At 43.1% G+C, this 25,091-nt stretch overlaps 1 protein-coding gene across 1 annotated transcript in view; it reads right to left on the minus strand.

Annotated features, from left to right (window-relative positions):
* The window catches only part of SYN2 (synapsin II), a 424,624-nt gene extending 408,609 nt beyond the window's left edge, over nt 1-16,015 (minus strand). Inside the window, exon 1 of the mRNA XM_034775492.1 lies at nt 15,272-16,015. Within this exon, the coding sequence (XP_034631383.1) occupies nt 15,272-15,618 (347 nt within the window). The 5' untranslated portion in view covers nt 15,619-16,015. The remainder of the gene's footprint in view (nt 1-15,271) is intronic.
* Nucleotides 16,016-25,091: the final 9,076 nt, after the last annotated feature.

Raw genomic sequence — 25,091 nt, forward strand, 5'->3', positions numbered from 1 at the left:
AAGCAAGAAAAAGACAAATTAGAGCTTCTTCATCAGGCCACCAGCTGTGGCAAGTCATCAGTCAATTTAATATATACCTACTGGCATTCCTAATAATCAACTGTTAAGAAATCCAGAATAGAATGTAATTAATAGGGATGTTAAAGGTCATTTAAACAAAACATTATCCTTACAACAACAAAAAACATAAAAACCTTGCTTGTTGCTGAGTTTGAAAGTAATTAGATTATAAATAAATTGGTTTGGTTATAAATGCTAGGAAGCTCTAGGATTAGTGAATATTGAATACATTGCAGTTGTTGAACTGAAATAGCTAGGTCATGTCAAAAAATAGCAATGAACATAAATTTACTAAATGGACAGAAAAAGATTTGAAAATACCTTTCTAATTAAAAATACTCCTGTGATTTTACTCGTCTGAAATCTCAGCTGGGTTATTGAAGGAGTTTCAAAATAAAACAAGCTCTCAAATACTTGCAGTTTATGCAATCACACTGCATCTTTGAGGAGTAGGAGAGGAAACATACACAGTATATAAGAACATAAGAATGGCCATACCGTGTCAGACCAATGGTCCATCTAGCCCAGCACCCTGTCTTCTAACACTGGTCAGTGCTAGAAGGAGTGGACACAACAGGGCAATTTCAAGTGATACATCTCCTGTCATCCAATCCCAATTTCTGACAGAAATCTAGGGACACCTGGAGAATGGGGTTGCATCCCTGACCATACTGCCTAGTAGCCATTGATGGTCCTCCCCTCCATGAACTGATCTAATTCTTTTTTGAACTTTTATACTTTTAAACTTTTTTGGCCTTCACAACATCCCCTGGCAATAAATTCCACAGGTTGACTGCATGTTGTGCAAAGTAGCACTTCCTTATGTTTGTTTTAAACTTGCTGTCTATTAATTTCCTTCGGTGACTCTTTGTTCTTCTATTATGTAAAGAGACAAAAAACATGTCCTTAATCTTTTTCTCTATACCAGTCATAATTTTATAGACCTCTGTCATATCCCCCCCTCAGTCATCTCTTCTAAGCTAAGCAGTCCTAATCTTTTTAATTTCTCCTTATATGGAAGTTGTTCCGTACTCCTAATCATTTTTATTGCCCTTCTCTGTAACTTTCTCCAATTCTAATATATCGTTTTTGAGATGGGGCGACCAGGACTGCATGCAGTAATCACGGTACGTCCATTCTTTTGTGTCCATTTCTTGTTCTATTACTGTTCAAATTGTGTCTAATTTACCTTCTGCCACATCTTGACTACATTTCTTTAGTGCCATCTGATTTTCTTTTTTCACTTTGAGAAGTGAAAACAACTGCCTCTTTGAGATTTAAATATTCATGATTGTGTTGCATTGACACCTTTTTAAGGATTTTTTGCACTTCTTCATTCTGTTCACTTACAAGTTTGCACTGATGCCAACTCACTCTCAATGTATCCCTCTTGAGTTAAGAAATTATCTATTTTTCCAGTTAAAGATATATGGCAATTTTCCACCTTATTTTTATGACTTTTCTTGTTAGATCTACCTTTTTCAGTGTCTGGTTTTTAAATAAAGATGTCTGTAGAGCATTCTAACAAAGCACAATCTGTAAACAACACTGACGTTCTGATTCAAGTTTCATTTTTTTTAAATAGCTACCAAAATGCTAAATCTAAGATTTGTGTTGGCATCATAGAAGAGAACTGAGACGCTTAAAAAATCCCAGTCAGAAGCATAGAAGTTGCTCTTTAAGAAATCTTTGTCAAATGATTGCTATTAACTAAAATATAAACCATGAAATGTGTATTTTTCTAACATTATTTAATACAATTATTTAACACTTTAGTGTAAGTTACACAATGCAAACACTGAAGGAGACAATGCCACTGCCTAATGAGCTTACATTCAGATCCTACAAGCCTGTATGCACAAAATTACATTGTGGTCAATGGGTGATCCATAGATGGTAGGCTCACAGAATCGGGCCATAAATCAGGCATGGGCACACATGGAGAAAATACAGGTGAAAGACTCAGGCTGGGTCTACACTACCCGTCTGAATCGGCGGGTAGAAATCAACCTCTCAGGGATCGATTTATCGCGTCCCATCGGGACGCGACAATCGATCCCCGAATCGACGCTCTTACTCACCAACGGAGGTGGGAGTAAGCGCCGTCGATGGGAAGCCGCAGAGGTCGATTTTGCCGCCATCCCTACAGCGGGGTAAGTCGGCTGCGATACGTCGAATTCAGCTACGCTATTCGCGTAGCTGAATTTGCGTATCTTAAATCGACCCCCCCCCCGTAGTGAAGATGTAGCCTCAATCTTGAAGCAGTGCAGAAATATATTTTAAATGCCCAATGAAGGAGGCAGTTTCAGATACAAGCAGATAAAAAGAAGAAAGCACAAAGATCAACATTTGTCTTTTAGAGCTGACATAAGGGAGCAGTCAGAAGACACCAGCTGCAGCACACAACAATTTCTATTGGTTCTTCAAAACTCAAGAACTAAACTCAACATTCTTGAGCATCATCTACTGAAACCTTATCAATTAACTATTTACATTGTTTAGCACAGCACCTTATCTATTAACTATTTGCATATATACAGACAGTGCACTCACATAACGGTAGTCACCCTTATTCAGTATGGGGTGACAGATGGTCTTCAGAGTCCAAGATGTTAAATGCCAGATTTACATGAAATATAGAAATAGCCTGTTTAGATCTGAGCTTTCATGTCTTTTGAATCAAGCATTCTAGTCTTTTTCTTCTGAAAACATAAACTGAATATCTGGATCGGAAGTCTTTCCATTCTGAAGGACTCCAAATCACTTTGCACCCTTTTGGAAGCAGCAATTCTCAGCCTGCCTCTTTTACCGCTAGGGTTGCCTCAGACTCTCCTCAAGCTGGAAGCCTGAAAATGAACTGCAGTAGAACCTCAGAGTTATGAGCACCTCAGGAATGGAGGTTGTTCGTAACTCTGAACAAACCGTTATGGTTGTTCTTTCAAAAGTTTACAGATGAACATGGATTTGAAACTTTACTATGCAGAAGAAAATGCTGCTTTTAACCCTCTTAATTTAAATGAAACAAGCACAGAAACAGTTTCCTTACCTTGTCAATTTAAAAAAAAAATTCCCTTTATCTTTTTAGAAATTCACGTATAATACAATACTGTACTGTATTTGCAGGGTGGTTTTGTTTTTGGTGTGTGTGTGACTGTGTGTGCGCGTCTGCTGCTGTCTGATTGCATACTTCTGGTTCCAAATGAGGTATGCAGTTGACTGGTCAGTTTGTAACTCTGAGGTTCTACTGTAGTTTGCTTCTGAGACGCCATTTTGACTTTCGGCCACAGGGCTGGCAGTTTAACAGCGAAAGACACAATGCAGCCAAATCAATCAAATATGTGACTGAAAGAAAAGGGTTCACACATTCTAGTACAGACTGTGATGCTGACTCCTTCTGTGCCCTTAGTAAAGTCTTATCACCTCATTATGCCTTTTTCTTCTACAAGATAAGAAGCCAACTTTAGGTGTAATACCATGGTTCTGGTAACATCTACTTTTTAGGTCTTTAGAAAGTGTCTGCATCACAGAAAATGAAAATATTGGTTATTTACTGTTTCAGTATATTACAACGTATTATTTCCATATAATTACAGCATTTGATCTTATACCCAGTTGTGGCTTTCCTGCACTTTAGCCATTTTCCCTTTCATTTCACACCATTAATCAATCCCTTTTTTTTCCTCCATCACTTCAGTATGGTATCACAATCCACCCTCGGGGGTGGGGGGGGGGATTACTTAAGCTTCTGGTCTTGCATTCTATACACACAACTACAAAAATCCACTCAAAGGTCTGATATTCCAGACTATATATACACACACACACACACACACACACACACACACCCCTAACATTTATATTAACAGGTGAACTCCTGGCCTCATTGTAGTTAATAGGAGATTTGACGGTGATTCCAATGGGGCCAGGTCTTCAGCCTTATTCTTGGACAACAGACCAAGCATCATTTAGGACTTATTTTTCATAAACTCAATCTGGCTACATTTGATGGCTATTTTTCAGGCCCCAAAAGCCGCACAGCTGCTCAAGGACCCATTTTAGGCTTAGTTTTATTTAATTTAACATTTATGTTTCATGATGAGAGTCTTCATCTTTTTATACAAACAGCAACATACAACTCGTTTGATACTGGCTAGGCTGATTTTGACAAAAACAATGAAACTGAACTTTCCATAATTTCTTTCTCATGCTGACTTTTTAAACTGTGCTCTAATATTTTTTTTCACTTTGAGGTGACTATGGATTCTAAACCTAGAGTGAATAATACTGTGTGCAATCAATTCCTAGTCATGAGAACTCAGAGCATCAGCTCATATTAACTATGATAAAAGCTCTTTTTTGCGGTTTTATAACATTTGGGTTGTGTGAATTGGCTGAACAGCTGTAGATGGTATGTTTTTACTACATATGTTTAATTATTTGGGCGGTGGGAGGTGCAGTAGAGGGAAGGCTATATGAAAATTGCACGAAACAATGAAATCAGATGTTTTTTAAAATATATTGTTGATATTGTAAGAGTGTCTATTTGGTATTAAGCACAATGTTTTTCTTTTATAAGAATTAACGGACTAACAAAATCATCTATAGAATTCTGAGACCATAATTAGAATTTGAAAAAAAAATGTTAAGAGGAAAAAATCCACAAAGGTTTTAAACATAATAAATCTCACTTTACCTGAGGACTGAAAACCCCTTTTCTAAAGGTTCACTCTCTCTGTAGATGACACACAGCAAAGCACTTAACTCAGAATGAGACAATTCTTTTGAAAGATCGAGCTCTGAACTATACCTTAAGGACACATTAAATAGCTCACATCCTTCTTAAGGGACACTTTTTCCTCATTTCCCAGTAAATCTTTCAGTCCAGTTAAATCTCCTCCTATCCCTCCCCAAAAATACTTTCTCCAAGTATAAATAAGGCTTCCAAGATTCGACTGGGGAAAACTATGGGGAAACTGAAAGGTAAGGGTGGAGATTTGATTGAGAATCTGTGAAGAGAAGAGAAAATAGCTAATTAGGGAGCCTGGGCAGTGGCATTGGGACAATTTCTATAATGGTGGTGCCAAAAGCCATTGAACAAAACTGTAAACCCTGTATATGATGGAAACCACTTCAAGCCAAGGGGTGCTGCCACACCCCTAGCATCCCTAGTTCCAGCACTCCTGAGCCTAGGGAGAGCAGAGAAGATATCAAATTGAGAGCAAATGGATAAAACTAGAGGTCTAAAAATGTACTGGGAGTGTTGCTGGACAAAAAGATGGATGGAGGAAGGAGAAGCATAAGGGTAAATTGTTGGGGGAAGAGGATGGGTTGATGGTATTGAGGACAGTTAGAGACTTGGTTGCTGAGAGAGATTTGACAGGGCTAAGACAGGAAGCACATGAAAAAATTGAGAAGCCCAAGTGAGAAAAGACTATGGAGGACAATGGACAAAATATGAAGAAAAAGTCAGTCCAACAAAACGTGGGAGATAAACAGGGGGATAGAGCAAGAAGAGCAGAACAGGGGACAATGAACAGAGAACAGAAGGCAAGCCAAGAGATAAGGTAATATGGGAGGGGTGAGGAAGGAGAGCTGCAGAGAGGCAAGGGTAGTAATGCAATGAGTGAAATGGAAGGAGGAAATGGCAGGGAAGGATTTAAGGGGAAGCATGGGAAGCAGAGAAAATGCTGTGTGACTAAAACAGATCTTGGCGGGGGGGAAGAGGTGAAAAGCAGAGTAAAGATGGAGGAAGAACAGAAATCAAAGGGATACAATGAGTTCTAAAATTTTGTTTCTATTCTTTGTCAATGTTTGCTGGAAAAGTATATAATAAAAATTAAATGTGCATAGAGGAAGGGATCTTTTGGATATCTGATTTCAGTAGAGAGGTGTGCACAGAAGTCCAGTGTACCTGCGGTATGTATAGAGAGGAAGCATGCATTTAAAAACAAAAACAAAAAACAAAACTCAGAATACAGCAGAACCTCAGAGTTATGAACTGACCAGTCAAACACACACACCTCATTTGGAACTAGAAGTACACAATCTGGCAGCAGCAGAGGGGGAAAAAAAAAACAAAAAAAACAACCTTAAAAGCAAATACAGTACAGTACTGTGCTAAACATAAACTACTAAAAAAATAAAGGGAAAGCAGCATTTTTCTTCTGCATAGTAAAGTTTCAAAGCTGTATTAAGTCAATATTCAACACACTATTACTGAAAAATTGCTTATGTTCTTATTACCATATAATTATGAAATAAATCAATTGTAATATAAATATTGTACCTACATTTCAGTGTATAGTATATAGTACAATATAAACAAATCATTGTATGAAATTTTAGTTTGTACTGACTTCAATGGGGCTTTTTCTGTAGCCTGTTGTAAAACTAGGCAAATGCTTAGATGAGTTGATGTGCCCCCGGAAGACCTCTGTGCACCCCCAGAGATACATGTATCCATGGTTGAGAATCACTGTCCTAGGCCTTTCTGGAGACAAATACATTAATCAGGGAGGTTCATATCATTGGATTCTAACCATGACAAAATAGCTACAAAATTTCCAAGTTTCCAATTAGCATCATACAACATTCTGTAGCATTTTTAATTCCTCACATGGTCAGTATTTGGGACATAGATGCCCCTCCTCCCCCCATTAAAAGCAGTCTACTGTTTTTAGAAGTGTGTATCCAGTAGAAATGAAAATCTGTGTAAAATATTATATTTTGCGATTTATTTTAAAAACGTCAAATAATTGTACCATGACAGAAGTCTGGACAAACATAAGATCTCTTGCAGGATTATATTTTGGTTGTTTATAATTGCCAGATAATGTGTCAGACTGGGCACCACATCAGGTGGTCACCCCAGTGTCCAAAATTGAAACACTAACTAGGTAATGAGTAAAAGGCTTGCACAGGCATCAACTATTACACAGTCAAAGAAAAAGTGTGCTCTTGCACACAAGTAGTGACCAGTGTGGAGGCAATTCAGAAAGAGAACACAAAACATTTAGTCCATAATCTAGGCCTTTCATCCTCCTCAGAGTGGTCTCTCCCTCATAAGTGTACACATAATTTGGAATAGGCTCTTCCTTCTTCCAGTGATCCCACATTGCTATGTCTGGGTGCCTGGCTGTAGGTTATTTTCAGCCTGTGAAGAGATGTGTTCCCTCTCCATTTGTGGCAGCCTCTGCTATGCATGCCTCCTTCCCTTTCATTTCCTTGTGTTTTGATTGCAGCTGGAGGGCCCCTGTGCAGGTTTGAGAGCAAGTGCTGTGAGCAGGGCTGATTAATTCTCTGAACCCCCGTGTTGGCCTAGCATAAGGCTTTATAAACCACATTACTCCACTGCAGAATATTAGGAATATGGTTCCCGGGGACTTTACTCAAACTAATGGAGGGCAGTTACACCAGCAATCAATGGTGACGGATAGTTGTGCCAAAGCATTTGAATTAGGACATCCCTCCAGGATTGATCCTATAACTGATGTTGTTCAGTATACAAATGAAGCTTCTTATCAAGCTCATCTGCAGCAGGAGTAGACTATCATCTGAAATAAAACTTTAGCGTGAGAGGGTACATGCTATGATATTTCTCTTAATCAGATATCAGTGGGATGCAGGGAATGTGTTGTCCATCTACAGACTGGTTAGCTAAATCTAAGCCACCTCACTTGTGATCTTTGAGATGGGAGACTCTGTCACAAAGGGCACAGCAGTTTTATATTAACAAACATTCTCCTGTTTGAAGATAGGGGAATATGCAATTATTTCCTTCTGCTCTGGTCTCAAAAAATATACGTTGATGGTTAGATGGCTTCTTCTTATATTCATTTCCAAAGTCAATACAGCTAATTGTATCTACATGCTGAACCTTAGAGCTACAGACCTTCCTACAAAATATCCTTGCAGTAAGTACTCTCCTTTCTCTCAGATTTACTTTCCAACAAGATACAGAGAACTCTACATCCCCTTCCCAACCTGGGCTGTAGTCCACGAAAGCTTATGCTCTAATAAATTTGTTAGTCTCTAAGGTGCCACAAGTACTCCTGTTCTTTTTCCCAACCTATTTATTGCTAAGGAAGTCCAAATAACGCCTTCTGAAAGAGGGCTCAGTTAACATGTAAATGAGAAGTTCATAGTGGGTGCAATGAATATTGCAGTTCTTGACACTAATTTGTAACTACATATAAAATATTTTAAAATTCTAAATGTACTGCAGACACTGAAAAGATTAAGGGCCTAACTGTGCCAAGACTTACTCATGTAGGCAGTGTAGTTGTAGCTGTGTCAGTCGCAGGTTATTAGAGAGACAAGGCGGGTGAGGTAATATCTATTGCTGGGCCATCCAATAAAAGATATTACTTCTCCCATCTTGTTTCCCTAAAACTTACTGTGACTGAGCCAGCACTCTGGTCACAGCAGGTCCAATCACACAATGCAGAACGGAGCTAGTTAAACAGAGCTGTGCCTAATTTGTTGGTGGAGGAGAGCTGAAAGGCTAATTAAGCCATTAGGCAGAGGCTACAAAAAGGCACAAGGAGGAAATAGAAAGGGAGAAAGAGGGGGATGAGATGAGAGAGATTACCCTTCCCTGTTTGTTACAGGAGCTTAGGGCTCCCTAGGACTGTTGAAGCTGAGCTCTATATAGTCTGAAGGTAGTGGGAACCCACATTGTAAACAAACTACACAAGGTGTTTGACTAGCACAAGGGTCTCTGAGAAGTTCATGAGCTGGAGCAGAGGCAGGAAACAAGAAGGCCCTGTCACATTTACTCATGTGAATAGTTCCACTGAAGCCAACAGGACCACTGACATTCTTCTTTCTAGCCAAATCTCAGAACTAGAACTTGATTCTCACCTTCAAATTAGTCAAAAATGCTCCTCTTCTTGAAACATTGTCATTTGTTGAGTAACACAGTGGCCACCACCCAAGTGCCCCCTTGTGACCAGGTGTGCCTCAGCCTCTGTTTTCCCCTTCTTAAGGGCTCCTTGAACTCTACACAATCACACTTTCAATGACTGCCCTTTTGGGAGGTCTATGGGTTTTTTTTTGTCAAATTCACAAAAGTTCCCAGAAACAAAATAAGAAATCTTGCACCCAGCCTGAAGCTGGGCACAGCCACTCCTCCCTGCCATACTGTACCTTCCTCAGGGATCACTGCAGAGGGCGCTCTCTCCTTACAGCTTCACTTTGCAGTCCCCTGCTAGCTCTGCCCTCACTGAAACTTTCTGTGACACTTTACAGCCCATATGCAGCCCCACCTCCTTAACTGGCTCAACTGGGAGCACCTGCTCTGGCTGGACTGTGGCTTCAATTATTCTGTTCTCTGCTGGTTTTCCCCTTACCTGTGGAATCACTCCTTTGATGTGTCTTTTGGATGATCCTTATCATCCTCCCACCAACTTTCTGTGGGAGTTTCACAGAGTTCCTTGGCCCTTTCCCTTCTCCCGCTACACCTCATCTGAGTAATCTGATCCACAAACACAAATTCATTTGTCATCTCTACGCGGATGACACACAGATCTAACTCTCTACTCCAGACCTGTCTCCTGTCCAAACTAAAGTCTTGGCCTGTCTCTCTGACATCTCCTTCTGGATACCTAGCCATCAGCTCAAGCTTAACATGGCTGAAACAGATTTCTTAATCTTCCTCCACAAGCCCTGCACACTATCTCCTTTCTTGGTCATTGGGGAGTATCACCACCCTGATTGACAATCAGGCCCATAACTTAGGAGTCTTGTTTTACTCTGGCCTCTCTCTAGGTCTTCACATCCAAGCTCTGTCTATGTCTCGCAGATTCTTACTACAAGACATCTCTGAGATATGGCCTTTCCTACCCATCCACATAGCTAGGACTCTCATCTCACATCTCTATTATTATTGCAACAGCCTTTTCTCTAGCCTTGACATATGCAATCTTGCCCCACTCATATCTATTAAGAACATTGCTGCAAAGAAAAGGTTCCTAACCTGTCACTTTCCAGCCATCCATTGGGTCCCCATTCTCTATCACACCAAACATAAGCTGCTTGTCTTCACTTTCAAGGCCTTCACAACTTATCTCCCACCACCTAAAATCTATCATTCATTACTGAAATGTCTACTCCCAACTCCCATCAGACCATCAGGGCAGCCTCCATTGCCCACTTAACTTTTCAAACAAGCACCTTTGTGCTTTCTCTCATGCTGACCCTCATGCTTGGGAGAAGCTTCCTGTAAACATTCACAAAGCCACATCATTGTTCTCCTTCAAATCCCTCCTTAGAACTCCCCTTTGCCATGATATCAGCCAGCACATCACTTGGCCCGTGCCACTTCCAGCAGCTCCCATTGGCCTGGAGCAGCGAACTTCAGCCAGTGGGAGCTGCGATCGGCCGGACCTGCAGACGCGGCAGTTAAACAAACCAGCCCGGCCTACCAAGGGCTTTCCCTACACAAGCAGCGTCCCAAGTTTGGGAAACACTGAGCTAGGGCATCAGATGGGTCACTTATAGCATGCACCTAGAGTGCATCAGAAGACAGTTGTAATCTAAGTGCCTTTCCTTTCTGGTTTTATTTTAAATTTAAAAGGGAAAAAATATCTTCTGTTATACGTAAATAATCCATCCCATTCTTTTGCTGTGTGTTTTGTGCTAAGCACTTTGGGGGAAAAAATACTAGAGCTACAATGATACTAAGCTATATTAAATCCTAAAAACAGTACTTCTTTCATCGTTTTTTCTCATAAATTGTAGATTTCCTTCCACTTTCTTCTTCTTTATCTCCAATGGTACTTCTCCAACTGACAATTTCCTATGCATAAATTCACATTGTTCCATTTTCTTCATAATAATCAGAATGAGAAGCTTCTGATTTTGAATTTCCACACATGCAAAATATACAAGGCCCTGTCCATAACTTCCCATTCTTAAGTGTGTACAAAAGGTATGCAACATGGGAAGAAGCTTTGAAATAGCCTCAATTAGAGTTCTCCCAGGGGGGTACCAGTTAGTAAACTTATATGTTACAGATTAGTTATTTGTCTTGTTTTTTCTTAGATTAATGTACAGAGGAAAGGATTTCAGAAGAGAGAATGAGCGAGTAAAAGATGGAAAACTGGAGGGACCATCCATATACACTTTTGGAAAATTCATACCATGGACATATTTAAAAGACAAAAAAAAATTCCCATGGCCACTTATTAAAAAAAAAAAGAGAAGTCATATTTCACAATAATGAAGCAGTCTGGGGGACCATGGATGAAAGGTCTCAGTAATGAAGTGACTTTTAAGAGTAAAGAAAACTCCAAAACAAATTGAACAGCATTTTAACCAATAAGACAGCGTATACAAATTAACTCAAGGTAACAAACTGAGCTGCACAATCTCTTCAGCCAAAAATTAGCTGCTCATAACTGAATTGAAATAGTTATAAGTAGAACACGGCCCCCTTATTTTCCTTTTGTGTTGCTCTAAGAAACTCTTTACATTTATACTTAATGTTGAAAGACAGATGAAGAGGATATAGATGACTATAATGGAAGTATTTCTTTCACTGAAGGTCCTACAATATCCTTCCATTGCAGAAAAGCAGCAGACAAGCTATGAATACAGCTAAACATCTCAGGATACTGATGACATAAACCATTCGAGCTGTGCTCTTGTAAGTACCATGCACCTTTTCCTCCATGCTTTACTCATGCAAAATTATCACTGAATTCAATGGGAATTTTGTCCAAGAAAGAACTACAGGATTAGACTTTATAAAATGTTTTATGCACCTCCCTCCACCAACACCTCTGATACACATGCAGTATATTCTACACAGAAAACTAAAAAAGTTATTTCCCCAAGTATCCCAAGTGATATAAATTTGTAAAGAAATAGATACATGACAGATGATTTAGGATACGGTAGTCCAGTATTTAGGAACCTGGACTAGACGTCAAGAGATCTAGGTTTTATTAGCAGCTCTGCCACTAACCGTGTGACCTTGGGCAAGTCATTTCACCTCTCAGTCTCCTCCAGCTCTAAAAAAATGATATTGGTAGCTTCCTTTGTAAAACACTGGATTTAATACCATTAATTATAATAATAAGCTTTTATTTCCTCCTCAGATCTCAAAGCATCTGTATAACTATAAATCAGAATCTTTTTACAACAAATTACTTATTACTGTGTTACACGCATACATCTTATAGGGTTCTAAATTAGCAGTATGAACTCAGGAAAGGGACCTGGACATCACTGTAGATCTCTCCCCTCAACATGTAGATGTGGTACAAAAAAGGCAAATAAAAGGAATGGAATGGAGAATAATACAGAGAATATTATAATGCCTTTATATAAATCCATCGTGTGGCCTCATTTGGGTGCTGTGTACAGTACATGTCACCCCATCTCAGAGCTTTTGCAGAAAGAGAGACCAGGATAAGATCTATGTGGTAGGGAAGGGAAAAGAGGAATCCTATTTACCTTTTATGAGGTTCTTATACCTTCCTCTGCAGCATCTGGTTCTGGCCATTATGCCAGATCTAATCCACTCTGGCATTTCCTACGTTTCTATAAAGGCTATAACCCAAATACAGTTATGCATGTTCAAGCTATATAATAAGGACAGTGTAACTCAACATGTTAAAAGCAGCTTTCCAAGCTGTTCTCTCATATTAAACTAACCTGTATTTATATACCAGCCTAAAATTCAGGATAAACCCCAAACAACTCAACTTATTTCTCAAATAGCTACTTGTCTGTCTCAGAACATGATCTTTTTCCTGTGTCATTTGACAGTAGTTCTATATATCTCTATTTTGTCAAACTGCATGTCTTTGCATCATACAACACAGGGTCTAGCTAACAGATCATGATTATGGAACAGAATAGCATGCATTAATTCATCTATTTCGAGAGCAAGTTGAAATATTTATTCAGGTTAGCATTCATCATGTATATCCTGTTTTTCTTCCTGCTAGTCAAATTATATGGCAGTTCAACAAATATCTACATGGATTTCCATAATTTTAAAAAGTACAAAGCCACTAATACTTATTTACTTTGGAAATGTATTTACATTTAGGCAGTTATTTAAAAGGCTGTAATTACAAAATGGCTATTTCTTGGGGTGGGGGGACAGGAGGAAAAGCTAGGCCAAATAGAATTTAAAAAACCACCACCAAACTGACTCTAAACTGTTCTTCCCAGAAGTCCCATGTATTGTTTCCACAGAAAGGCAGAGTGAAATAAACAGGCACGAACAGAAATATGTACACTTGTGAACACATCTGCTCTCCTAACAGTGATGCACAAGCAGTCATACCCAACATACATTCACAAAACAGAGTTTATCAGCACTAGCAAGTCTTGGTAAAGACAGATTCAGTTAACTGTTATTGCACTATAAACCTGCTGAAATTACAATGCCTGTACATTAACCTGGACAACCTCATCATTACAAATGCACAGGCTGATTCTGATATGTATGGAAAGGCCTCACCAGTGACTGACTTTACTGGACAAGCAATTTAGGGATATTTGATTTTTGAAATTGGGATTTGTACACTGTGAAAATACTTTATTTTTCTTGAAACCTAATACAAAGAAAAAAGATCCCCTATTTATAACTTCAGAGGACAAGACAATGAGTTGTGTCCATGGAAGGTTAAGTAACTGCTCTGATTGGGCATACTGGTTTGCTTCAACCCAACAGATAAAACCATTTTTTGCCTAACATTTAAAGCATATAATTCAATTTTCTTTGTCACAAATTTAGGATATTGTTTTTCTCTCTCTAATCTTAATGCATTTGTTTTTTAAAATTGATTTCAAATATTGTATCAAGATACGATTTTTATTTACTATTTAACCATTAAGCTATTTGTGGTTTTTCCTCCATTTAAACATAAAACATCCTGTAAAATTGGTTTTGAAATATGATCCTGACTGTAAATAAAAATGTTGTTTGATTAAAAATAAACATATACTTAGACTCCATTAATAAAACAATTTCTACACATTATAAAAAACTTACCTTATTGATTTTAGCCTGCATTATTAATAAGCAGTGTTCAGAAACTGTATATTGTCATTATGATGCTGACTGTGATACAACACATCATGTCTGTACACATTACATGAGGTAAGTTAATAAACAGAATGAATAAACACATGGCCTGTCTGCATGATACATCATGGCATGTATCATCCTCATGTATGGTGTTCTGACATGAATTAGTATAAAGAGTTTTCATAGATTTATAAACACCACTACTGGTCATAATTAGACACATGAAAAAATAATAGGTCAGCATATCAATTTCTCAATCTTACTTTTTTATTATGATTAAACTAGAAGCAAAATAGCCAGACACAACAACAAGAGCTAAAAAGTTAATTCTTAAACCCTAATTATGTAATTCTACAGTGATGGGCAAAATGTTTAGGTTGGCTATCAGTATTGTTATTAATCAATAAACAAGCCCTACAAATTTTAGACACTGCGACATAATTGTGAAGACATGCATGAAAACAAGTGCACTCATACTACAGTCACATACAAATCAGACATATCTCCTACCTGTCTAGAGTATTCCCACGTTTACACAAGATGAAAATAACTGTTGATCTCATTAGAGTATAAAGTATATTCTTCCCTAGTAGGGTAAATATATTCCATGGAGTACATTTCTAAAAAATTGCTTTAATTCCCTTTTATGTACCTTGGCATTTGATGGCTTTTGATTCATCTTCCAAAACTACAATTGATTTTTCTACAGACACCAACCAATTTGACGATGCTTTAAAAAGGGAGGGGGCAGGGTTCAGAACAGAAATGAAATAGTTGTGTCCCTCACATGATAGCTCCAAAGCTAACCATCGTCTCAAGCTCAATGACAATGCAAACTGACCATCTGCAACTGTAAGAACAACTGGTTCTGACACTATCTTCTCACCCTAAAGCGGGTGAGTTTCAGGCACTTCTGTAATACTGCATGAGCCAGCCCTGGAAAGCAGGGTGCTTCCCACCCCACCCAAAGGTGAGCCCTCGCCACTGAAGTAAACAGGCATTCCTAGGCACCAGAGCCACCCAACACCTGGCCATTAAAAGCAGGGAAAGAAAAGGGAGAAGGGCTGTTTATAGACATTAACACCGTGAGAGAGGGGAGCTCATTACAGTGGGAGAGAGGCAGGATGGAGGGACGTGTGTGGAGGCTGAAAGGGGGGCACCTACCAGTCCGTATGCGGCTCATCAATGACCAGCAGCAGCTTGAACTTTTTGGCTGCAGCTGAGGAAGCGGCAGATGCCGCGTCCACCAAGCCGGCTGAGGCTGCCGTCTGCTTCACGGCATTAGAGAGGGAGCTGAAGAAGCTGCTGCCCGCCGACTGCTGCTGGGGTGGCGCCGACTGCGGCTGCTGCCTGCGCTCGGAGGCCGGGGAGGCGGCGGCAGGAGCCGCAGAGGAGGCAGAGGGAGGCGGCGGCTGCTGGGGCTCCGGCCGCTGCAGGTCGGTCATGTAGCCATTGGGCAGGTTGGCGATGAAGCTGCTGTCCGAGAGCCTGCGCCGCAGAAAGTTCATCATCTGGCCGGGATCCGGGGAGCTGCTGGCGAGAGTGCGGCGAGGAGGAGAGGGGCGGCGCGCTGCGCTCCTGCCCGGGCGCTGCGCTGTGCAGGCGGGCTCGCTCGCTCGCAGGCTCCAGCCCCAATGAGGGGAGGCTCTGCCTTCACTAGAGCAGCGGGGCCGGCGGCTGCTTCCCTCCCTCTGCTCCCTCCAGTCTCTAGGTGGCAGCCGCCCAAGGCTAGTCTGCGGTGAGCGCGCAGCGGGCCAGAGGCAGGGCTGGGCTAATGCCTTGCAGAGCCCCCGCCTCACAGCGCCGGAGGGGCCCCAGGAGCGCTCCCAGCGGGGCCTGGCTCAGGGCGGGCTTCTTGGGCCAGGCTCTGCCCCGCATCCCGCACAGCCCCCTGCGCTGCTTCGGTGGGCTCCACAGCCGCAATGCACAGCCCCCGCCCCGAACTGTTCCTCGCGGCCCTTCCCCGCCAATACACACTGCCCGGGGGAGGGGACAGCCTTCCCTCCTGCCCCAGTAGGAAACACAGCGCTGCACAGGAGGTCCACTACTCTGCCAGGAGGGCTCAGCTGCACAGAGCCAACACCTCCCTTGTGGGCCCAAGGCTGCACAGGCGGCTTGGGGGGGCCAGAGCAAATCTGAAACTGAGGCCCCTCCGCCCTTGCAGAAAGATTATCAGGAGGGAAGGCCCTGCAAGGGGGGACAAGATTGGAGAGAGCCATATACCAGCACCACACATCAGCCCCTGTCTCCCCCTGGCAGTGGCTTCTCTCCCAGGGCTGGCTCCAGGGTTTTGGACACCTCAAGAAGCGGAAAAAAAAAAAAAAAAAAAACACGATCGCGATCTGCGGCGGCAATTCGACGGGAGGTCCTTCGCTCCAAGCGGGAGTGAGGGACCCTCCGCCAAATTGCCGCCAAATAGCTGGACGTGCTGCCCCTCTCCGGAGCGGCCACCCCAAGCACCTGCTTGCCAGGCTGGTGCCTGGAGCCGGCCCTGTTCTCTCCTATAGGGCTGGGCCTGTCTCCCCACTCTGGACATTGTAACCTTGTGTGGGGGTGGCAGTGCAATTCAGGTTTGGCCCAGTGGTCCCTCGATTATGACACAAGGACTGCCAGGCCAAACCTGAGTGGCGCTATGACCTTGCACAGGGCCGGCTTTAGTCTGATTCAACCGAGTCTCCTGAATCAGGCCCTGTGCCTAAGAGGGCCCCGCGCCCAAGCCCCAGTATGGCGTACTGGGGTGGCTCAGCTTCCCTAGGGGGCTATTTAAAGGGCCTGGGGCTCCCAGCAGGGGCTGGAGCCCCAGGCCCTTTAAATTGCCACCAGAGCCCACTGCTGGAGCCCTGGGGTAGGGCTCTGGGGGCTATTTAAAAAGTCCGGGACTCCCGCTGCCTCTACCGCCCCGGCCCTTTAAATAGGTGTGGGAGCCCCGCTGCTTCCCCAGGGCTCCCGCGGCTATTTAAAGGGCTGGGGTGGTAGAAGCAGGGAAGCCCCGGGCCCTTTAAATAGGCCCCAGAGCCCTGGGATAGCGGGGGACTTGGGGGCTATTTAAACGTCCGGGGCTCCAGTTACCTCTGCTGCACCCCCGGCCCGCAGCCAGCCCCTGTCTCCAGCCAGCCCTGCACCCCTGCCCGCAGCCAGCCCCTGCTGCACCCCCTGCCCTGTCTCCAACCCTGCACCCCCTGCCCGCACAAGCCCTGCACCCCCTGTCCTGCCCACACCAGCCCCGCCCCCTGCCCTGCCTGCAGCCAGCTGTGCACCTCCTGCCCTGTCTCCAGCCAACCACTGCTGCATCCCCCTGCGGCCCTGCCCAAAGCCAGCCAGGCCCACACACACCCTGCCTGCACCAGCCCTGCACCCCCTGCCCTGTCTCCAGCCAACCCCTGCCACACCCCCCTGCCTGAAGCCAGCCAGTCCCGCACTCCTCTGTCTCCAACCTGCCAACCCCTGCCACACCCCTCTGTGGCCCTGCCCCTGAAGCCAGCCAGCCTGCCCCACACACCCCTATCTCCAGCCAGGCCCGCACCCCTTGCCCTGCCTGCAGCCAGATCCTACTTCCAGTCAGCCCCTGCCCTGCCTCCAGCCAGCCTCATGTCCACTGGTGCCCTGCAGTTCCCAGGGCAGTAACCCTGCACACCTGCTTCATTGAGGGGGGCCGGGAGCAGCTGGGACCCACACGTGCACAGCACTAGGGTGACCAGGCAGCAAGCGTGAAAAATCGGGACGGGGGGTGGGTGGGTAATAGGAGCCTATATAAGAAAAAGACCCAAAAATCGGGACTGTCCCTATAAAATCGGGACATCTGGTCACCCCAGCACATCCCCAAGGAGTGGCGGGGACCCAAACATGTGAAACGGAGCTCATTAATAACTGATCAACAGCATATATGATGCAATGTACATACTATATAATTTTATTATTTATATAGTTATGGAAAGTAAATAATACATAGAAGAAATGAAAGGCTTTTTTTTTTTACATGTGGGGTTTTTTGTTTTTTTTTTGGTCATCCCTGCCAGCCCCCCCCCCCCCCGAAAATGTTTGAATTGGGCCCCGCACTTCCTAAAGCCGGCCCTGACCTTGCATGCCTCATTGCAGTGCCACTCAGTTTGGGATCCCTCTCAAATGGGGCTGGGGCCCCTTTGTGGGCAGCCCTGAATGGGGCTAAGTTCCACAGGTGTAACCCATGTTATAGACAATGCATAGAGTGGCTACTGTAGTGTGGGTGCAGCCAGACCACTCTCAGAATCCCACCTTGATCAACTGTTCTTTATCTGTGGGGGCGGGAGGGGTGCTCTCTGCCATGGGTGACTTGGCTGAAGGAGAGCTAGCCCCGGAAAGCACTTTTCCATCAGTTTTGAAATTTGTTAATTATATTTCAGGGAGCACCTCCCCTAAGTTCCTAAGGCAGTCCCTACCTCCAGCAATTTACTACCTAAATAAACATCAACATGTTTATGCTAAACTAGCAAACTAAACTAGAAGTAGCATTTGAACCATCCCAGTAAATTGGCCACTTTATTAATTAATCCAGTAATCCAAACATACACGGTACTAGTCACCTGGAAGTGATGATGTTACTTCTTTAATAAAACTTTTAAAATGTTAGAGAACTAAAACTGTTTCATGTCAATTTGTGATTATGAATGGAACCTGACTTACAGCCTGAGTACTGGATCTCTGTTTATCATAATAAGAAACACAGAACGGGCAACAGCAGCTCAAGCTTCCTCAAAGTGCATCTAAGCTTTCATAACATGCCTATCTCCATATTATCTGAGCAGCAGCCACTCTCATCCTAAGGCTGGAGAGAGGGAAGAACAACTGGGGCCATAGTCCTGGCCCAAGATCACTCCAGCCAAAGGAAGCAACATCTTGCTTAAGCAGTCTACACTATACACAAGCAGCAGTAGCAATGACAGAGTCTGAGCAGCAAAACCAGTTGGCTGCTCGGTGTCACGCCTCAAGCACCACTAGAAAGTCTTAACTCTGCCCCACAGTGACACCAACACATATACAAACCTAATGTATCTTTAAAGATCAGTTTCTTCTAAGCAGAGGCCACAGTGCGATAATGCCTTAATCATAAGATCAGTAAAAAGAACAGGAGTACTTTTGCAGATACAGACTAACACGGCTGCTACTCTGAAACATAAGATCAGTGTATATTGTCACTAAAGGGCGGAGTTAAGGTTATTTGGCTGCCATAACTGTACATTTTCATACCTTAACAAGTTTGGATTTCTTCAAAATTTAACTCTGAATTTCCTAGTTTTGTAATGCTTCATTTGGAATAATTACAACAGCCCTGAAACACATTTGCCATACTGCCAACCTTAAATCCATCTTAATGTAGTTTTTGTCTGGGATGTATATAAGTACATAAGGATGTACCACTGCTATTAAAATTACAGATACTATATTGTATGGAACAGCTGTTTAAAGGTTACATACAGTAAACATTTGATAAATATTGCTTGCTTTCATATTAGGGGTTTGATAAAGTGTTCCAAATATTTACACTTTTTTACAGTATGCCTGGATACATTTGTGGAGTGATTACAGTATATTGTGTAGGACAGATAACGAATCACTGCATTTATATATATTCATTTAATACATAATGATCGAAAATAAAGTAGAGAAAACTAAATTAATTCCAAAGGTATTTTTAAGTATGTGACTATATTTTAAATACCTCCTAAAGAGAAGAAGAAATTGATGAACATATGACTTATTCTGTAGAACCACAATATTAAGAATGCCTTTGTTAATTTCTTGCATTTGGAGCATAGGAAGCTTAAACAAGAGAAAAATAACTATGAGACTAAACATGCAGTTACAATGTCTCTGTCACTGACTGTCACCAATCAATGGCAGGCATTGCTGTGGGATATTTGCAACTATTTAGGACTAACAGAATCTAGTCATGAATTGTCATCAAAATGATGAAGAGTTATTAGTGCTATAGATATATTTTATATCCCTATCAATAGGAATATTAAAGTAATTTTATCTATGAATAAACAGAAGCACATAGATTAAATGATTTACATTAGTTCAGATACTGCAAGCCACTGGTAGACAGAACTGAAATGCCAGGATCTCATTATCCCAACAAGAGCACAGGTGTAAATCCCATTCACTTAAATGGGAGTTACACATACACAGCTGATAGGTGGACTAGGCCCCAGGAATTTTAGCTCCTTGACCCTTGTGGTAATCACTACCCAACACTCCTTCCCCTCTATTGAAGAAACCAGGGAGATCAAAGTAAAAAAAAAGTTCACAATATTTTTGTGAGAGAAAAGAAATTTCTGTAAGTATGGTACAAACTATTACACTTTAATTTAGATATACACAGCTGTAGGCTATCTTAATAAAATACAGTCATATCTATATGAGAAGATATCTACACTCGGGTGAAAGTAAGCTGGTACGGGCTGGTATGGCATACTGGTAAAAAGTGGCCGCCGGTACCGACCTGTACGCAGTTGACTTTAAAGCGCTGCTGTGGCAGCGCTTTAACATTTTTGCCCCTTTTGCCCCCTCCCGGCCGCTGACGGGGGTGGGGGGGGCAAAAGGAGCAGCTGCCCTGGGGCCGGCGATTTAAAAGAGCCCGGGGCTCCAGCCGCTGCGGTAGCACTGGAGCCCCGAGCGGCATGGCCAGGCAGTGCGGATGGACTGGTGTGGGGATGCTGACCCACCCAGCCCTGCCTCTTCCGTCTGAGGCCTCATCCCTTCCAGGGGCCGGAGCCGGACCCCGTACTGGTAAGTCTTCTGTGTTACTTTCATCCCTCTCCACTTCTATTTAAAGTGTGGTTCTACTCCAGAGTGACTATGCAAAAATGGCACCTCTTTATTCAGATCTGCTTCCTGTATACTTTTGTAGATTTTATTAAAAAAAAAATAGTTTACTTCTTTCTATTCCAGTTAACCCTGCTGAGTCAACATATATATGGGAGAGTGATCTGGATTATATGATGATTTACACACCTACTGGTGTTAACTAGGTTTCAATTACAGAGCTAAAAATTCTATCCTCCATGTCACCTGTGCCATTTTCTGGTAAGCATAGAGAAATGGTGAGAAGCAATTTAAGCTTCAATATCTGTTAGTATAAAACTTATCAGTGAGTAAGTCACGGAGTGGTTAAATTATGAAACCTTAACTTTTTGGACATAGGAGCCACCCAACCTAGTAAACTTGTGTGAAAATAGTTTGTCTTCTTATGGATGAAAATGCTTCCGATCTATGGCATTTTCCACACCATACCCACCAAACTAACCTGGATAAGATTAGATGGAAGGTATTTTCTGACTGTAGTCATGGCAAATGACAGCCATGTTTCACCCCTGAAATGTTGTCCTTTATAATTATAAAAAAGATCAATTGTACAATGTCTGGAAAGTACTACATGCTTGGTTCTATCATGTACACTTTTGATAGGAGAACTAGATCCTCTGAAATCTTCTTCTTCCTATTATCCCAGCAACTGGAGTCCGTCATTGTGCAAGCATCCGCCATCTTCGTCTGGCTATGGCAGCATTAAGGTCCACCTGCTTACCATCTTCTTTGATACAATCCATCCATCGCTTCCTCAGCTTCCTTTGGGATCTCTTTCCTACCACACTCTCCCTGCCATGCTATCTTCACCAGGTCGCTTTCATTCATCTGCATGTTTCCAAACCAGCAAATTTGCACTTTTTTTATTTTGTCAGCCACATTACTGAGTTTGACGTCCATACTAATACTTTCATTTCAAAATCTGTCTCTTCATGTACAATAGACCCGCAGAGTTCTGGACACTTTGGGAATGGGTTGTCCATAACCCTGACATGTTCTGTAACTCTGAAGAAGAGGTTACAGACTTCAGCCAAATGTGGGGTTGGGACTTCAGCTGCAGGTTTGGGAGGGAGTTATGGTTCCGGGTGTGGGGGAGTCAGGTCTTCTGACCCTCGGGGCGCCAGGGCCCCCAGGCAGGGGGCTCAAGGAGCACCGTGGCTCAGTGCGTTAGCAATGGTGGAGTGCTGGGGCTCGTGACTTTAGCCTCACAGTTCCACTCCCAGTTTCAGCCTTGGGGGGGGGGTGTGCCAGGGCTCTGGACTTCAGCCCCGCAGGGAGTGCTGGGCCTTGGGGCTCCCCAGGGCTCCACTCCCACCTTCAGCAGGGGGGGGCCACACCAGGGCTCTAGCTACGGGGGGGAGTGCTGGGGTTAAAGCTGGTGCTCCCCTTGTATCTAAAGCCCCAGTGCAGCTGAAGCCAGCCTTAGCACCCCATGCAAGGCTGAAACTGGGAGCAGAGCCCTAGCACTCCTCCACCTTGGTCTAAAGCCCTGAGCTCCGGTGTTCCCACGGGTCAGAAACCCCAAGCCCTGCCCCCTCCAGCCTGGAGCCCTGAACACTCCCCACCCTGCAGCTGCAGGCCCAGCCCCATATGGCTAAAGCCCCAAGGCAGTACAGTATTTGCCTTTTTTTTTTGTCTCCACTGCTGCCTGATTGAGGACTTCTGGTTCCACAGGGTGTTCAGTTGACTGGTAAGTTTGTAACTGTAGAGTTTCTATCTTTGAGGTTCTACTGTAACTCCTCATATGGCGTAAAGACATCTGAAACACCTATAGGTGTTGAACCTGCTGTCTCTGTATAACGCATGCTTCTGCACTATACAGCATTGTGCGATGCACCATTGTTCTATACAGTTGGGCTTTTAGTCTCAGTGGAATATGCTTGTCATACACTACCCCAAGATGTTTTTCCACACTCTTATAGCACTCTCCAATCTGCACTGTATGTCATGTTCAAACTCACCGTCTTCTGTGACCCAGCCACCAAGGTACTAGAACCAGTCAGTCTAGTTTAGTCACACACCAAAGAGATGTTCTTAAATGCTAGGGTAAAAGCTATATCCAGAATTTACACCATTAATTCTTTTAGTTTAACTGCACTATGCCCTCCTTAAGACTCCCCTTCTCAGAAAGGAATCTTCTACCTTTAAGCTTGACTATTTTGGCTTCCATTATAGTTAAAACAGCTCCTCTGAATAATACTCAGAATGCTAGGTTATCAAACATGGTGCTTAATTAAAATGTATTAGTCACTGTCTTCTTCGCTGCTTTTCTCTAGTAGCATCTTCTTTAATTTAGTTATTTAAGAACATTTAATTCGCATGAGGAAGCACTATTGTGCTATTCCATCAGGTATCCAAGTTAATCTGGGTGTTTGTCACAGTCATGATTAGAATGGCTTGCACAATTTTAAAAGTGTCCCGTTATGAATGTTAACTGGCTGTGATGGAGTTAGGCTGCCCCTTAAGGGTAGTAAGTCCTAGAGGTCAGTTCACTTCCATCTTTAGTCATAGCCCATTAAAAGTTGGAGAGGTCTGATGTAGGCAACGATATGGGAAACAGCACATATAGGTAAAGAGGAAACAGTCCTGTGAGTAAGTAGTACTTGAGGGAGAGGAAACCCATTACTATTCCTTTAAGGGCCAGGAGCAGGAGCATTGCAGAGCGGGTGGGGTAAGGCTTCCCTCTAACCCAACCATTGGGGATGAGCTAGGGAAAGGGACTAGCATGTTTGTGCCTTCTCCCTGATAGTGAGGATAAACAGGAGCAGGTCTGCCTACTTGAATTCTCCAAGACTAAAAGTAGAAGGGCTGATTGAGGGGAAAGGGCTAACTGGAGGAGAAATGGACTGAGGGCTTCTAGCTGGCTTGAATCAGAACCCAGCTCCGAGGCCGGAGCTGGGGGAACTCCTGTCTTATGGAGAGGTGGAATAACAGCATGGCTCCAAGAAAAGGGGTTATGGACTCCTGCCCTAAGGAGAGAGCAGATAACTCTGGCCACTGGATTATGCTTCACAGAAAAACTTGGAGTGGAGGATTTAAAGAGGCTCCTCAGTGTCTGGCTGAGAAGAAGCTGCACAAGGTGCCTGAACTACAGACCAGGAACAATAGAACCTACAGTCCAGGGAGAGATGCTGATGAACAAGGAAAGTTACAAGCAGTCCAGGGAGGCTGTAAGGGATTAGGAGTAGTCATGAACTACCAAACAGGCTCCCTGGGCTGGATTCTTCTACCTCTTCTCCAACAGAGGAGAACGGAAAAGTCTCAGGATTGAGAGAGGCAAAGTCTATTCCACTCAGGGCAGGATTTTTCTTTGGAGTACATTTGCTAGTACTTTGTCTGGTCTAGTTTTAAATGTTGCAAGCCGTGTGGGTTTCCACTGCTTCCCTTGGGAGACTGCAATTTGATTGAATGTTCTCTCTTCATATTTATTAGTTCATATTATTGCTGCATTAAAATATGCTCATGTAGACACACACAGCTACATGCATAAGCAAAAACAAACAGCATAGGAGAAGCCTTAATGTAAGAGAACAGGGGCGCTGTCCATGGTGGTAAAGGCTGCATTAGTAAACCAGATGTCCCATGTTACTAGATGAAAAACTGCATTCCCCAGGACTGATTGTATTTTAATTGTAACAAATTGGAATTGAAAGTAGGGAGAGCATTGCTGGCAGATGATTGGGTAACTGGGGCAGATGCTAGTCAGCAACATTAGGAGTGGAGGTTTGGAGGTTTTCCTTCCAGTTGCTGAAGAAAATGGTGAAGAGTACAATTCCATTACTTCTCTCTCACCTGATCACTGTCATATCCTTCTTCCCAACTCTCCTGACACCACAATATACACGCTACTCCTCTTCCAGCCACACACCCACAAATGCTCTTCGAGTCACTATGCTCCCCACAACCACCATGCTCCCTGCTCCCTGTGCAGAGCATTGTCCTCAGGGAGCTGGGAGCAATCTCCACAGTCTCAGGAAAGGGAAGCCAGGAGCAGTAGGCCTTATATTATCCTCCCACCATGGCAGGTTATGGACAGGATCCACTTTCCTTTTACCCGCACACATGAAGACCCCAGGCTCTCCATGGGTGTCTTTTAGCCTGGTCCTGCTTCTGGCTGGCAGGAGAAGGCCTGACATGCTGA

This window comes from Trachemys scripta, chromosome 7 (assembly GCF_013100865.1).
Source record: "Trachemys scripta elegans isolate TJP31775 chromosome 7, CAS_Tse_1.0, whole genome shotgun sequence".
In the NCBI taxonomy this organism is placed as follows: Eukaryota; Metazoa; Chordata; order Testudines; family Emydidae; genus Trachemys; species Trachemys scripta.